This window comes from Mchenga conophoros, linkage group LG14 (assembly GCF_057382185.1).
Source record: "Mchenga conophoros isolate Kocher_MC1m ecotype Shallow Benthic linkage group LG14, M_conophoros_male_GT1.1, whole genome shotgun sequence".
In the NCBI taxonomy this organism is placed as follows: Eukaryota; Metazoa; Chordata; class Actinopteri; order Cichliformes; family Cichlidae; genus Mchenga; species Mchenga conophoros.
In genome coordinates, this window is record NC_140539.1 from 34,448,058 (window position 1) to 34,465,995 (window position 17,938).

The 17,938-nt window shown below is 39.6% G+C and overlaps 1 protein-coding gene across 1 annotated transcript; it reads right to left on the bottom strand.

Moving 5' to 3' along the window:
- Positions 1-54: 54 nt before the first annotated feature.
- Positions 55-16,269, bottom strand: tmem91 (transmembrane protein 91). The gene is made up of 4 exons (XM_085244107.1): positions 15,759-16,269; positions 8,010-9,628; positions 4,145-4,291; positions 55-2,288 (listed from the first exon to the last, which is right to left on the bottom strand). Exons 2-4 carry the CDS (start codon positions 8,442-8,444, stop codon positions 2,133-2,135), a joined length of 738 nt encoding a protein of 245 aa, XP_085100233.1. The 5' UTR covers positions 8,445-9,628; positions 15,759-16,269; the 3' UTR covers positions 55-2,132.
- Between the last annotated feature and the right edge of the window lie 1,669 nt (positions 16,270-17,938).

Here is a 17,938-nt window from a genome sequence, read left to right on the forward strand (position 1 = left end):
AGGCTTGTATGAGTACATTTGTGAGAGATCAGAAATGAAAGGAGGAAAGGTGAATGTCAAACAAGTGCATTTATTGGGATTTGCTGATTTTCTTTCACTTTAATATATACATTTAATACAAGGATGTGACCTGGGGAAAAGAAAAGCCCTGAATATTTTTTGTAGTAATAAATCCCATTTGCTGCAACCTTTGAACCTTACTGACTCACACGTTCAGAGTCCGCTTATTATCTGTACGAGTGACACAAAGCGAGACAAACCTGAGCAGAGCCTGTCGCACGACAGCCTCATCGTTCGGAGCAATCCACGTGAAATGCCTCCATATAAATCAATAATTGACGTAACTCAGCTGTAACAACAAAGTGTGATTTGTTTTTCTTCTATTAAAATGAAAGTACGGTGGAGACAGACGGTAGTTCAGGATTGTCAGTGTACAGCTGAATCACAGCGCATCGACAATGAGAGAGCTGACAAGGGCAAGACACGGAGATACCAGAGGTTTGTCTACTAAAATCTGTTAAAAGTGATCTATTACCAGCTTTGAAACAACACTGGGATTGCAGCAAACATAGTATTTTATATGTACTTGAGTGTGTGCTCTATAAAACTATTTATCTAAATAGAAAATGTCAGCTTCCACCTTAGTCATTCCTTTATATTTACTTGGATACCCCCCATTTACTATGTAGTTAAAGGCTCAGAGCTTTATCCAGTCAATTTTGCAACAATGTTGGTCCAATTGAAGGAAACAAAGTTTGCAGCAGGAAACCAACAAGCTCACCATGCAGGGTTTTCTTATGACCAAACCTGGGATGTTATTGAAACATGCATCACAATTTTTGCAACTTTTCTTGGCCCATTTAAATAAAGCATTTGTGTGTTTTTGAACAGAAGTTTTGAGTAGACTTTTTTTTAAGTCAGTCATACTGCAAGAAGCAAGCTCCTGAAGATGTCAGTTCTATTTTTGGTGGAGAAAATAGCAGAATCTATATTTAAGGAGCATGGTGTGAACAGCCTGGCTGCTTCTAATAATGGAATAGCTGATAAAAGGATCATCCTCAGAGTTTCTTCTGTATTTTTGGCACTTTTTCCAGCTCTTTCCTCCGCTGTATATGTTATGATTTCTTAACCCTGTGTATATATAGAGGATAACATTTAATGTCTATATCTTGAGTCCATTTTCTACCTCCGAGTTTTGCATTTAATTTTAAAAGTCGTGAACGTATTTTCTTATACCAGCAACTACACTCTGTGCGTTAGTTATTTAGTGTTCTGTGTATTTCAACATGAAGATAATGATTCAGTTGGTATAAACAAAGCAGAGGCAGTCCTTTCTGTCAGTAAACAGTGACTGAAGCAGTGTGAAACCAGGATAAGCTTATCGATGTTCACGTGCAGCATTTCCCTCGGGGTCCCTCCCGTCAGCAAGGAACTCTGGGTTCTCCAAAGGACTATTGCTTCTGGCTCATCGTATGTTTTAAAACATCATCACCAGCTTTCACCCCTCAAGTGACAGTGCTGGCTCAGGCCCTCCCACAGTGAAGTCCATCGGGATTTATCTGCTGCCACGTCCTTGCTATGACCTCTCATAAATCTGCAGACTCCATCTAATCGTATACTGCCCTCCACTTAGCTCCTCCCAGGCAGACAATGACACATATCCCCACTGCTTCTTATTATTCATCCATTGTTTGTAATGCTGATATCTACAGTGCTATGGAAAAATGTGAATTTCTGTTTTTCTTCTTTCTTTTTTTTTACTTCAGTAATGCTTCACATATGATGACAACTACAGCACAGATTTAACAGAAGGTAACTTAAGTCTTCAAATCACTAAACAAGTAACAGACTGCTTTTTCAATGATTTTTCTTCATGTGCTCAGAACATCCTTTGAGCTGATTTTTCTTTTTATAATCCCAAAGCGATTATAAACGACACACCAGCTCCCAGCTTCTGTTTTCAGCGTCGCAGCTTTTCAGCTTGGTGTAGATGAAACGTGACTTCAGACAAGTCGACAGACAAACACTGTGATTATTTGACATTTAACGGTGATATGTTGGCATGTGTTGATCTTCATGAAATATGTGAGAGGTCAGTCTTTTGTATGCATGTCCGTTTCAAAGAGTTGCTTTTATGGTGGTTTTGCGGACAGGTAAGAAATCAACGCAGCGATGGCACAGATGTACGTTATGATTCCAAACACGATGGAGAGCACCGAGAGCCAGAGAGCCTGGCGAGACGCTGCGTTGGCCCCCTGAAAATCCCCCTGAGCCGATGCCTTGTTGGTCTGAGTAAAAGAGGAGACGAGACACTGAGATAAAGATTAGAGTGAAAAAAATAGGAGAGAACAGCATTTATCATCATTTGTCAATGTCCTCCCTGGCCTACACTTTCCTCTTCCACTCATTCCAATCTCACGCTAAGCCCATATTATGTTCCATCTCCAAATCACACCCAGCGATTGCAGCTCATTCATCATTTTCTCCTCCTTCCTTCCTTTCTCTCTCCCTCTAGTCCTTGCCTTTGACTCTGACCCCTGTTTTAGGCAGCACTCAACAATATTGGAAATCTATCACCTTGAGGTTTCTTGTTATGACTCTAATTAAACCTTAACGAAGGCCATTGATCTGATCAAAAGGCCTTTGCAGCATGCTGCCAGTTAGCTTTGCAAAAGTGTTAATGGGATTTCTTTCTCTCCTGCACTGCTGGAGGGATGAGTTTATAAAATAAGGGAGTCTAGAGATATTTGTGTAAGGGGTATTTTAATACTACCATAAGTAACTGTGGCTAATAAGTTCTTTTTTTCTAGCAATTCTGACTTTTGGGTGACCAGTCATCTGACTTCTGAATAATCAGATTTAATAATTTTATCCTGTTTCTTCTGTGGTGAGGGGCCAGAGGTGTTGGCCAGATGAGCGCATGGATATGGTTAAGGTTAAGGTTAAGGTTCTTTATTTGTCACATGCATAGTTATACAAGTATAACACAGTGACGAGTAGAAAGACAGCCTTGTACATTTACTTAGGCGCTTTAATAACGCACAGTACTTTATTTAAATATTTCCACATTAACATCAATCAATAACAGCAAAATTAAAGTGATATGCACAACAATGAGTCAAAAATTATGATTGAGCATGTATGTGATTCTAAAAAGTGCCGTTTAACATAATAAGCACATTTAATCCTGGAAATAGCCTTCAAAGGGAGGGTAGACCCTGGACAGATCGCCAGTGATTCAATTTTTTTCTGTTTACATTTTGTATCTGTTAATTAAATTGTCATTAAATATGTGGTGTGCAGATGCTGAACACTTATAGGAAAAAGTTGTGTATGAATAGTATAGTTTGCTTAGAACAGCACATTTGCAGTTATATTAACTTTAAGTTTATTCATTTTTAATGTGGTATCCTGTTAGATTTCTGCCCTATACATCTGGACTGGATATATCCCTGCTGAAAGGCAGACATTATACATATTATAGTATACATATGGTAGAAAGAGTGACTTTATTATTCAATAAATGTAGGCAAAACACAGTACATGCCCCTTAGCATGTTGTTTAAACCAGTGAGCTCCAACGAGCAGTTTTTATGCGCTGCAATGAAATATTTATGTAAATATTGATTTAAAGACAAAACCCCAGTACAGGAATACTATTATTTCTTCTTCTTAGTTTGGTCATGGCTCTATGTATTGCTTGATGCAAAGGTTGTAAATACATATGCATGCCCATTAAATTAAGCAACACATAATGAAAAAGATACATAAGGACAGAGGTCAGTGGTTTTTTTCAAGCTTATGTCTTCAAGAAATCAATGTGAAGAAATCTGAGTTATGATACCAACAGAGACCATATGATAGACAACTGTGATTCGGATTTGATCTAAGTGTTTTATCTAAAGTTCTCAGCTTTGTACTATTTCAGAAGTGTGATTCTGCAGGTGTAATCTCCTTGTCACAGCTCTCCTCCATAAATCCTTCACTTGCACAACACTAAAGAACTGGACTCGTTGATCGTCCACACATACTGCAGAGGGTAAAAACTCACCCTCAGCTGTGAACGATAGAGCCAAGTTGTATCTTGTCTGCTCAGGACTGAGGGTGTGTCTGTGTGTTTGTGTGTTTGTGTGTGTTCGTATACCTTCTGTGAAAGATAGAAGGCAGCGATGCCCAGGGGCCAGAAGCAGCAGAGCATGGAGAAAAAGGCCAGACCCAGGTAGTCCTGAGGGATCATCAGAGGGAAGTTGTTCTCACTGTCTGTATCACTAAAATCATCGATGGATGAGTCCTGGGATTCAAACAGAGTGCGTTTAGGTTGAGTTCAGGATAGAAAGCGATAACATACATTATAAAGAAATACTTTTAGGGTGATTTGTTTTTGTTTGGGCACATTTTCAGATATTTGTCTGTGAGATTTCAGCCTTCACAAAAATGCAGTAGGTATTACATTCATTTCATTTTCCTGCAAATGAAAATTACACTGAAACTTTTCAAATGTAAGGTACTGTGCAAGGACGGTGTGTAAAGTGAATAAAAAAAACATTTTGACTCAAAGATGTTTGTTTCAAAATGAGTCTCAATAAAATTTGTGGGTTAAGAGAAAAACTGAGACTTTGTTTCTAGAGAGGAATACATATTTCTGAAGATCCATTTCATGGATCAGTACTGCTGCAGCCTTGTCAACTTCCTTCAGTTTATTTCATCAAGGTGCCAGTGCACAGGTGCATAAGTAAAAAACAACCTTGCTTTTTTGTCATTTCTGTAATCTACCTCTTTGTGTCCATCTAACAAAGATACAGCTTGTTGTCTTAAACATACAAAGATGATCTACTCCAACATTAAGTGAAACACGCTGTTTCTCTTATATTCAAGTCATCCACAACAACTAAAAACTTTGCTAGTGTCTGAAAGATAATGTGATTGAATGGGGTTAGTCTGGATATGCACTAGCTCTGCTGACCGCGGGGCACTTTATGACTCATGCATCTTTTTTGAAACAGCTGCATATTGAGTCTGACTTGCTCTCTCACAATGACCCTGTCATACCACTTTGGTCATTTTACTTTGTGTAAGAAACAGTTGTACAATTCCAAAAAAGGCTTTTGTTATATTTTAGTAACTGTTCTGTAAACCAGCAGCAAACACAGACATAAAGTGGTTTTTTTTTTTTACTAAACAAGATAATTTATTTAAAGCTTGGAACACAGGGCTATTTCTATTATGCCTGTTCTATTGGTCAAAAAAAAATCTTTCTATAGTTGGGAAGTATTTTTATAGACATAAAATCCTTTTTGTGTTGATGAGAAGCAGGGAAATCAATTTAAGCCTGTGCTCACATGTAAAATCAATCAGGATGCGACACTTATTTTTCCATAATGTTGATCATGGAGCAATCTGTGAGTTTCATGTGTCAGTTTAAGTTCTTTTATAAAAACAATTTGAAGTGAAGCAAAGTAGAAGATGTTGTCTTGTGCAGATTTAAGGTCACTGCAAGGTTTTATTCCCACAGGCCCAGGACTCTGCATCACTGCACTACTGCCAGCATTCAGAATGAGCTTAAAAAATATTTTACACAAGCTCTCCTTTTGTCCTTGGGGAACAAACTCTTACCTAAACTTTGTGGCAGCCAGCTGCTGTCGATTTTAACGGTGTGTAGTGCTACTGTGTATTTGTGTTTTTACTTGCATTCTTAATCAAAGTAATAATCATTAAACATCCCTTAGCCTTTTAGTTCTAGTTATTTAAAAAGCTTTTACTTGACCTTGATGTGAGACTAAACAGTACAAACACTAACATTATTTATTGGTGACATTTAGAGTATGTATTATTTTGTTGACTGCTGTTGGCATCTCGTAGCTAATTTATATTTTACTTTATGATGGGCTTTGCTCGGTGGTCTATGACAGCGGTCCCCAACCTTTTTTGCGCCACGGACCGGTTTATGCCCGACAATATTTTCATGGACCGGCTTTTAAAGTGTCGCGGATAAATACACAAAATAAAACTAGTACCGGTACCGAAAAAAAGAAGATTTATTCATAACACACGTGAAAAGACCCAGGAAAACCGAGTAAACAATAAAAATTATAACAAAATAAAGCTGAAAACCGATAAAAACCCTGAAAACCATACATTTCACAACTGAGCCTCAACTCTCGCGGCCCGGTACCAAACGACTCACGGACCGGTACCGGTCCGAGGCCCGGGGGTTGGGGACCGCTGGTCTATGATATAGAACTGGCATCTTCTATCAGCACTATGGTGTCATTACCTGTTATGCAGCAGGAGAGCAGCTTTATGTAATCTGGCTTTTTGACAGTAAGCATTCAATTGCTGCTTTGCTCGCATGTCTATTTTAAGTTCCTCTTTGGTTTCCAGAACCTACACTGACAGTATGAGGCTCCATTGCTTTTTCTGTAGCATGTTTCAGGAATGAAGAGGATCTGGTTGAGCTGAGGATGAGAATGATTTGATAAAACTAATATGGGCATCTACATGCAAACTTTCAGGTTTGTTACTTTTGAAACTTAACAGACAAACAAAGGACTAATTGAGAAACTAATGCTTACTTTCAGACCTATCTAAATATTCCTGAATCCTCTGTTTGAACAATAGCAGGAAAATTTGTTGACCTGCTTTTATTTCCTGTACGGTTGCACAAGCTCTGTTGTCGGTACAAAAGAAGAAAGAGAAGACATTTTTAAGTGTCTTACATCCAGTGATGGGAATAACGGCGTTACTTTCTTCAGTAACGAGTAATCTAACTAATTACTATTTCTATCGTTATAACATCGTTACCGTTACTAACAAGAAAATGCGGTGCGGTCGCGTTACTATTTTTCAACAAACAGATGGTTGAAGCTGTCTTAAGCTTACCGCAATTTATATCAGTTCCACGGAAGTAGCTGTAAGTAATCTGGACGCTACAGCTTTAAGCAGCAGCTTTAAGCAGCTGTTTGACTGAAGAAGAATAAAGTAGTCGTGCTAAGCCAATCACATGACCACTTCAAGATGACAAAGCAACAAGGTGATATATACCAGTTTTTAAATTGTGCTGATAGGCCACGTAAAACCAGAGTCATGATAAACAATATATACGCAGCGATTTTTCCTCAATAGTTTCGCCACGTTTACTGTCTAAGGACAGCGCAGCGAGCACTCTCTGCTTATGACAAAGAAAAACAAACAAACAAAAAAAACCTGCCCTTTCGTGTTGGTGGAAAAATGCACCATGCCGACCAATCAAAAATGATGTGGCAACATGACATTTTGTTGTTTAGGGAGAGGGGGAAGTTTTAGGAGTGAGGGTGAGAGAGAGAGAGAGAGAGAGAGAGAGTTTTGAGATGTGAGAGATTTGTGACGTTTAGCGTGTTTGGAGTGTGTAGTTAATGTGTCGTCTTGTGTAGTTAGTGTGTAGTGTTGTGGATAGTTTTGTGTTGTGTGTCAGAACAATGCTCAATGAAAACAGTAGGAGTGATACACCTGCTGCTGTCAGACCTGCAGGTATCAGGCTGTGATGTTCTCCTTTATAGTGGACAGAAATATTTGGAGTGGCACAAATAATTTGTGTGGCATCCTGTTGAATGCAGAACAGCTGATTGTTAAGTAAATAGTTTGAAATGGTTATAAAAAACGCTAAAAGGTAAATGGTTGCAAATAACTTTGTTGTCTGCAAAACTTTTGCATATGATTTTAAAATTGACAATTTATATTTGCATTTAAAGTTATGAAATATTATCCATAAACATGTTTGTGGTTGTTACAGTAAAAAATATAACTTTTTCTACTCGGATTTTATGTTTGAAATGTGGTTAAAAATGGCCAATTATACCCTGGACCCCAGAGGGTTAAACATTTTTTTTTAAGTAACGCAATAGTTACTTTTCAAGTAATTAATTACTTGTAGAACCTTGTAACTCAGTTACTAACTCAGTTACTTTTTTGAAAAAGTAACTAGTAACTATAATTAATTACTTTTTCAAAGTAACTTGTCCAACACTGCTTACGTCAGAGTCAGGGAGCAGGTCATCCTCATCGTCCATGCTGTAGGATGCACTGTGGAAGTCTTGCGTCTCAGCCAGCAGCTTCCTCTCCAGTGTTGAACCTGGCCGAATGTCCACAAACGTGGTCTCCAAGTAGTCTTTGTTGAGCAGGGCATCTGTGTGGCCCCAAATGGGGGCTGCTGGGTAAAAGGACTCCAGTGTGCATGGTAAGGAGCAAGGATCCAGTAGCTGCTGTTGCTGAAGCTCAGGGGGATGTCCACAATAGCCCCTCCATGTTAATGGAGGGTAGGCCCTGTCCTCCTCACACTTAACCAAGATTCCCTTGAACAGCCCACCTGGGGCCTGTCCAGTTCCAGGTCCCAGCCCCGGCCCTGGTCCCCAGTTGTTATTGGCACTTTCTCCCAGAAGAGGGTGCTCCAGCTCATCTAGATTCTCCATCCTTTCCTTTTTAATACCAGCCACCCAATAGGTGACCACATCAACAACCAAATGCAATCTACAAATCGGTCAACAGAGCTTCTCCCTGAAGAGTCCAATGGGCTTACAGTATGCAAAGGCAGCTGCTTTGCTGGCTTTAGTATTTCAGTGATAATCCATCTTTAATCCTATTCTTTAATTTTTCTCTTGTTATAGGGCTTGGCCCTGGGGCCAACAAAGCATGCCAGATTTATGTCAGAGTGAAACAAGCAGTGGTAGCTTTGTCCTGTGAAATGTTCAGCTGGAGTGACGTTGGATAATTCAAAAATGTCCTCTCTTCACATGTCATAAACAATTCTTTAAGGACTTGATGGTTCAGGCTTTGGCCTGTGTCTTCCATTTCACATGGCCGCGTCAGTTCGTATTTGCTAATGGTAGCTACTTTTGCTTTCACGCACTATGAAAATCTCGAATCTGACGATGAAAGATCTCGATTAGTGCTAGACAGTTTAATAAAAACAACGTGCAATGGAAATTCAGTGTGACTGTAGTGTGACTGAAAAACTCTTTCAATAAAATATTATGACGCACTAATCTAAGCACACTGACTAGGCAACGGTGTAAAAGCTTCAGATGTCAATCTTTCCTCAGTTACACAATGAAAGAGGGCAATTAGTTAGGAGTTGACAAGAATAACTTAAAAGTCTTTCCAGCTGTCATTACATACAGCAAAGTGTTTGTTCCTCTGCAAGAGTGTGAAAAAAGTGAACTCAAACTGCTTTCAAAAAGAAGCAGTGCCCCTTCAGATGACTAAACTGTCACACAGTGGGGCGTTCTGAAGCATGAATATACACAACCTCCGGCAGCAGTCAAACTAGTGGAGCAACAAACGGATTGGGGCCATATTTGAGGGCAGTTAATCTGTAAAACCAATGAGGCTCCAAAAATAGAATCCTATGAAGCACATCCGCAGGTCAACAGGCCTGTGAACATGCCTGTTCCTTTGTTGTTGCTGCAGGAAGCGATAATGAAGAAATAAAAGTCCTCTAGTGTTGATTTATTGCTGCGGGTTGGCTACTTGGTATGGCAGCTCTCCACTGGGACATGCAATTTTAATGCTTAGCATCCACCTTAAGAGGGTTTCATTCAGGATAGATGAGGACGAGGAATCTCTCTATCCAGATCGCCAGTTAGGACGTTGATGTCTGTTAAGAGAAGAACAAGGTCACACAAAATATTTATACTCTCCACTTTTACTCATGTTTAGTTTGCGAGGGTTGTGGGCTCAAGCTACTTAAACTCCTGATTCACATGCGCGCAGATAACTTCATACAGAAAAAAAGATGCACTCTTATTATATATCAACCCTTTTTTTTTTTACTCCAGTAAAAAAGAATCTCACTGTGAGACTGTGAGTCTTGATCGATTTACTTAATAAGCTCCCAGTAGAGCAGAGGATTAGCGTGATTTGAAAGGTTGCCTATGAAAATGAACCTTTCCCTTATGCACTTAGTAAAAAAAAAAAAAAAAAAAAGAGTCTTTCTGTTGGTTACATAGGGATTTTTTATATTGTGTATATATCTGTATTTTTATGAATTGTAGCAGGTATGGCTGAGGAAATGTTGTCTTTCTTATAGGATTTTTACTCTTACAGGAACCAGAGTTTTATACCAGTTTCAGCCATATATAAAATCTCAGTCCAAAAAGCTAAAAATTCCTTATGGTTAAATTGTGAGTAAAATAGCGAGGAGTGAAAGTACTTCTTTTCTGCTCCATTCTGGTCCATTGTGGAGCCTGAGCTGGTAACTTTCCAGTACTTTTCCAAAGATTTAGTCAATATTATAAATATGTAAACATCAGTTAGACACTTTCGACTGTTGTTGATGGAGGGGCACAGCTGCTGTCACTGTATTTATGTATTTTGATACAGCTACACAATGTAAAAATTGTGAATTCATCAACATGTAGCAGTGTGTAACAAGCCTATGCGCTTGTTCAGGTAGACAACTCAAGCTGTGTTGCGTCATTCACACACAAACATGTCCCAATATGTTGGTCTATTTAAACACCAAACTTTCCAGTATTCCTCTTTAACATGTCATTGCATGCTTTTGAAATCTCCACCCTCTCAACATCTATTTCCAGAGAAATGATTGTTTATTCCTTCCCATTTTCTATTTGTGTCTTACATTCAGTTGCTATTACTGGGTGGAACCACCTTTGCCTTCAGAACTGTCTTAAATCTTCTTGGCATAAAGTCACAAGGTGCAGGAAATATATTTTTATTTTTTGGAAATAATATCAGAGATTTTAGTCAGTATTGAGATGATAACATCAAACAGTTGCTGATTCAGATCTGTAAGCTGAACATCCATGAAGGGAATCTCCCTTTTTAACGTGCTCTATCGCAATGAGATCTGATAACTGAAACCCCCAGGGAAGAGGCCATTTGAGTTCAGTGAGGTTATTCTCATGTTCAAGAAACCAGTGAGTTGGTTTGAGGTGATGATATTTTGTGCTATGGGAATTTATCCTACTGGAAGCAGCCACCAGAAGATGGGCACGTTGTAGGCATAAAGGGATGGACATGGTCAGCAACAACTCAGGTAGGTTGTGCAATTAAAACAATGCTCAGCTGGTACTATGGGCACAAAATGGTCAAAGAAAATATCCCCCACACCATTACACCATCACCACCAGCCATGTGGCCATTCTCCTCTGACCCCTGGCATAAACAAGGTATTGTCACCCTGAGAACTGCTGCTCATTGGACATTTTCTTTTCTTTTTTTGGATCATTATCTGTAAACTGAGGAAGTTGTATGGGAAAATCACACCAGATTAGCAGTTTTGGAAACAATCAGACCAGCCATCTGAAACCAGCAACCAATTCATGTCACTTGTTCTAATTCTCAGTTTGAACTTTGGCAATAACACTTGAACTCTTGAAAGTGATTACATGGTTAAATGCACTGAGCTGCTTCCATGTGACTGTCTGATTATATATTTGCATTAGCAAGCAGTTAATCAGGTTTAAATAACATATAATAACATATATTTTAAGTTACTGCTGACTATATTTTGTGGGAAATCACATTCCCTGGCTTTAGGTAAGCTTGTTTTTTTCCAAGAGAAATTGGATGAAATAGAAGCGATTCTGAAGTTTTTCAACTGTTCACACATTTTAGCGACATCGGAGATCTTTATCCAGTGGACTGCAATGCATGATCTGATATCCCTACATCATCATCAGTTAATATGTAATATGTAAACTGTTAGTTTAGTTGTCTGAAATGGAGAAATTAAGCTCATGTAAAACTGACTTTTAATTTTCTAAAGTAAGAATATCTCAAATTAATCAATCATAATTAAATGGTCAAGATTTGCTACTGTCAGGTGACAAGCAGGAAGCGATGTAAAAAAAAAAAGTCTTTGTATTGTGTGTTAAGAGTCTTTTCATTCCCGGCAGAATAACAAAGTGTCATTTCAACAAACAACATAATATCTCATCAGTAAGTATTCATTCTGCACGGTATATTACTTCACAGGCTCAAGATCAATTCTGTGACTCACTGCACGCTTCACCGCACCACACAGGGGGAAAAAAATGGATTAATTGGGTGTCTTTGGGCTGGCGTATGCTGAGGGCTCCATTTTCTGCTTGCCTTATGGAGGCTGAGTGATTGTTCAACAGAGTGACGTCAGCAAAAGCTCTGTGCAAACTGCCTTCCTCTCCTAACACATACGCACACATCTGGACATATGGTGCATTTTGCACACACGCTCACGTAACACTAATATTTGTAGCACTTCACCAGCCTCCCCTCTCCCTTCTGCCCCCTCCCAATTGCTGCAGCTTCATTCCAGGAGAGATGCACTCAGCTTTATTACACCCTCTCCCTCCCTCCTCCACCTCTGCCCATCCACCATAAAAAGACTTCTGTCAGCTGTATTATAAGCCTGCCTCCTTTTCTGATTCTGCAACGCTCATAAAACATCCAGTCAGGTAGAAGGAAGGTTGCAAGGACGCTGCCGTATATCACCGGCACCACTTTTACAAGAGACCCTCTTCTCTCTCTCCCCATCTCTGTCCTTTTAGTCTGGTGTTTTGTCATACACATATACAAGCACGCATCTTCTCAGCTCCCTCCATATCCCTCTTCCTTTTCTTTGATCTGACTCTGTTCCTTTTTTATAATCCAGCCAATACTTTTGGCAAAGCCACTGTACTAAACTTAAAACGTGTCTCTTTGAGTAGCATTTCCACTTACTACATGAAAAGACAGCTTGTTCTTAAGACATCGAAATATGCAACTAAAGTGAAATATTGCCTTAAACCCCTGTCGTGAAAGTAGAGAACTGTTGCTGCTGACTCTTACACAGATTTTCAGCGACTCTGCAGTCTTTTTGACACACACTGACTCGCTGTCTCTCAGCATACATTCACATTCTCACTGGAAGTAACGGCTGCAATATTTCATCCGATACAGATCAAGATGCAGATACAGTGAACACACTCATGGGAAAGAAATAGCATAGTGGCTGTAGGAAATTGGAGCTGTAAACGCTTGCAGACTGTAATAAAAAGGCATCCTGAAGAACAGCGATGTCAGGCTGATAAGGCCAGAGCAGGCTCTGAGATACGCCAAATGAAATTCTGAAAACGCAAGCGGTGGTTAAATGGCCCTATTGATTTCATTTCCAAACTCTTTTTCTCCCTTTTGCTCTTCCTTGATCTGTACAGAATGACTGAGGAGAGGAGAGGAAGCTGAACAGAAAAGATAAGCAAAAAAACAGGCAGGATCGTCAAGAGCGTCGCACAGCACATGAAGCTCAAAGTAACACCATGTTCCTATGGAAACACATTCACCATGGAGTGGAGTGCTCACTGCAGGATAAATGAAGCAGAGGCTAATTTGCCATTTCAGTACTGTTCCTCTGCTTGGCTTGATAATAACTGGATGGGATAATTCCAGCATTACTGTGCCTTCCAGTAAAAATGTAACTGTCATTTCAGAGTGCAAAAGATAGATAATTTCCACAGAATCACTCTGTAATAACAAATGAGTGCAGTCATGCCAGACACTGGGAATACTTAAACCCCCTGCGCAGAATGTGTGTATGACAGTGTGAGCTCATTAATCGGTCCATGGCATGTCCTGCTCTAACACACACACGGACACACACAGTCATTTAGTTTGCCTCACAAGACATGCATTCACAAACACACTTTGCAGTCCATTGCAGCCTTGCATCACCTTGCCCTTTTAGACACACAAAAACAAACCCTTTGAAGCAGTCCATGCCAACCAGCCCACATGTTCATGTACACAGCTGCACCATAGTCAGATTGTCTCTTTTCACACACATACACGCACTGCTCGCACAGCTGGTGCTCATGTGCAGTGAGGCCCAAGAAATGAGAAGTTACCCATCTGTACTACGTTGCACATTGCTCCAGCATCTCTGCGGAATATGTAGTATGTTGTAGTCAGTCATCTGAAATATGAATCTGAACGCATCATAGGACACATTCCACAGAGATGCGCTATATTTCTCAATGTGCTGCTATTTGTGGTAAATGTGTATATAGTTTGTGTTGTTTGTGGAAATGCTTTCCACATGAATAAATGAATAATGGTTTATGTTAATGTTACTGTGTAATAACATTTCACCATTTAAGACAATGTTACTTGTTTGTGCTTGCCGAGCAGTTACATATCAAACAGTGTGTGCTAGTAATTTGCAGTAATTTTGGTACTTGTCATGTAAAATAAAATGTGAAAATCTGATGAAAGAGCATTAGAAAACACACACAGTGAAACGCTGCACTACAGGGAGATGATTAGAGACATTTTTAAACAAATCTGCAGTTTCAGGTGTAAACCACTTACTAAAGTGTGTGAATGTGAGAGTGAATGAATAGTGGTATTGTAAAGCGCTTTGAAGGTCCTGAAAAGCGCTATATAAATGCAATCCATTATTATTATTATTAAAGATGCAAAATAACAAAAATTAAATCCAACACATTAATTTAAGATTCCTGTGCTTTAAATACAATGTTAAAAATGTCGTAATTTATACAATAAAGGACCTCAAAACATTGTAGTAATAGACAACAATTAAAGTATACACCTAACAGCCAGTAAGACCAGCATAAAAGTATTAAATAATATTTTTACACTCCAAAATAGTATTTCTGATTTCTTGAATTCCTAAACCCCCTGAAATATTATCTGACCGTTTTTTATTCAGTAAAGCAAGTTTCATTTTACCTATGCCTGCGCAAATGTGTGTACTAAACAAGACTGCACAGATGTCATTCATACTGTGTTTACATCAACTGTCCTTCAGTGTAATGACCTGTACACCTGTATTTTTTATCTGTGGTGTGTGTATGTGTACTAGTGTTAATCTCAATATGGTCACAAAATTCTGTCAGGATCCACCTTAAAACTTTAGAGAAAAAGCTGGTTCACAAAAAGTACAGCTTTCAGGACTTGGCTTGTCATGCTGTACTTGCTGGAATGTTTATGATTAAGCGCTAATGTAAGCCTTTGAGGAACAAATATAAATCAGTGTGTTGCAATGCAATAATGACTTGATTAGAAAATTAGTTTCTTGCAGATGAGCAGCACGGTTTCTTACATAGTTTCATTATCATCATCATCACAGACCGAGGGCATGGTGTGTGCACCACCCACCCCCCGCAGAGAAAAGACCTTCTCTTAATTAGGACTGCTGACAAACAAAAAAACAAAAAACCAAAAACCCAGAACACCCTGCATGTCTTTTGAAAGCACTTGGGCTAGGTTTTTTAAGCAGTTTCCCACCGGACATTTTACATTTAACACTTAAACTGATCTGCCAATTCAGATGCTGGCTGAAGGCTGAAAGAGCTTTAGATGTACTAGCTAAATTAAAAACAAAAACAAAAAGGAAGTGGCTTTTATCAGATGGTCTCCGTGACTCTGCTACGGTGCTCAATACTGCACAGTAGGCTTGCTATACAGCGATAAATGGCTAAAGAAACGTTAACAATGGAGCATATATATATATATATATATATATATATATATATATATATATATATATATATATATAACGAGCTCCCACTGTGGTTGAAATACTGTCAGCCTGTTCTTCAGAGAATTACATACATACTGTACATGACAAACATAAACCCTCTAAATAAATTAATAATAAATATTAAATAATATTATTACTGGTTCGACCGTTTTTATCTATCCAGCTTTCTGTCTTTTCATCCTCTGACTTTTAAAAAAGGGGGGTTGAGTGTAAGTAACACCGGAATTTTCTTTGAATATTTCCTCACCTTAACGTCGGAAACTCTGATCCGTCCTGTCCTCGAGGTGAGTCCCGGTGGAATCCAGTGTCCCAGTTTTAACAAGTCCACAGGGCTGGATGCTGTTACACAGGGATCTTGCGCTGTTCTGTTCGCCTTTTCACGTGGGAGGGTGCAGAAAGCGTGTACATTTCAGCGTACAGCTAAATACGAGCACTCGTGTTTGTGTGGGAGTGGGACGTGTGCGCGGAGTTACAGTCAAACTTGTCAGTATCCCATCAGCGGTTCCTATGCGGCTGTGAATGCATGTGGATGTAGCCGTTAATACACCTGTGCAACCTGGCAGCAGTAAACGTGCATGCTTAGTCAAAGGCTCCCGTTTCCCCAATACAACATTTCCTATCGTATCCCGCTCAGTCTCTCCCCTCTCACGGAGAAAGGAAGGGCCTTGCTGTAGTTACACCACGTCAACTTTCTTCTGCCACACTCAGCTTTTCTCTGACTTTCCACATTGAAGCATCTCTCTCTCTCTTCTGCTCCTCCACCCCCTCTGTCTTCTCCCTCTCCTTATTGTCTTTTCTCAGCGCTTCTGCTACCATATTATGGCGGAAAAACTGGGTCCTAAAGCCTGTTGGTCCTCACCCTGTATTTGATGTGTTTCAATTACTCTCAGGCCCTCTTAAGCTTAGTAAGAGAAACGTGCACATGCAAAGTGAGGACATTTGCCTTTTCTTACTTCTTTAAGAGGATTACCAGGGTCAAGACTTGATTTTGGGTTGGAATTAGGATTTGGGTTAAGACCAGGGATCTAGCGGGGAGGTTTAAGGTTAGCCTTAGCAAAACAAATGTATGTCCTTTGGGATGCCATTTGATTTGAGCATTCTGGACAGGCTGAAAATACAATACCCGCAGGCAAGGTGCAAGTATGAGATGAAAAATCTCATTTATGTTGCTGCATGTAGCAAACACAAAAGTGGACACAGGCAGCAATCAAAACAGAGAGGGAACAAAAACTGAGGGAGGGGGAGCCAGAGGGCGGTTGATTATTATGCAGTTGCTTTCTTTAGGCCTATCTATATATGTGCTATTCCAGAGTGGAGGCAGTGAGATGCCCTCCGGCAAGGATGACTCCACTTTGTGTCAGTCCTTTAATGTCGGCTTCACCCTGTGACCCACTTTAGTCACCCAGGCCAGCTCACATTAAGATCTCCAGTCAGAAATAGTCTCAAGATGCAAAAACAGACATTCCTGCTTTGGGCCATGCCTATTTTGCCTTTTTCAGGGGAGGCCATGCAGGATAAAGTTCATGCATTTCTGGACACTAGCAGTCAATGAAATCCACAGGGCTTAAGCTGAGTATTTAATGAGGTACGCTGCTCTTAGCTCGAATCCCCCTCCCCCTGAAACGGTTTAACCTTTTAGTTGTTTTTGTTCTTGCTTTTTGGTTCTTTCCAGGCAGTCAGCATAGCCACAATGCTGCCTATCTGATGCTTCGTTTATCTTTGCCTGTCAGTGTGACAAGCATCCTCTCAGTCCAGTCCATCATGAAATAGAGATCAATATGCTCTCTTTAGTCTGAGCACATCCTCGCACATTCGCTCTATTTTCCTGCTTTTCCTTTATTCCACCATTCCTTCTCTCTTCCTTCTCTAGTTTTCTCTCATCATCTTTCTCCATCTTCTGCTCTATTTTAGCTGAAATATGCAGAGATAAGGATTAAGGATAGGCAAGGTAGGCAAGGAGATACATACAATTACTACTGGAAACCAGTGTGTCTTTTGATCATGTTAATTGATAATAAGCTTATAACCTTTAATATGAAAGTTTGAAAACAGCTGCACAACAAAATATAATGTTTTTGTCACGGTTTTGTTTTGGTTTTTTTTGTTTGATTTTTTCTCATCACTTCCATTTGGATGCTAACTTCCTAAAAAGAAGAAGAAGCAGAAGGAGGAGAAGAAGGTCCTTCATTTTTCTATAATTGTGCATTTTGTTTTTCAAGTTTCTCATGATTCTGGTTGGCCTCTATGTGCAATGTATTTTGACTCCCCCCTTAACGCATTTGTTTGCTTTACAAACTGGTTTCCCATGCATGACCCCAAGCTTGTGGATTAAAGACTTAGATTTCAGACTAACCTGGTTTCTAGTATTCTGTGCTTGGATCCTGTCCTCACTGAATATGCACAATGCTCAGTAAAATTAGTGGGATT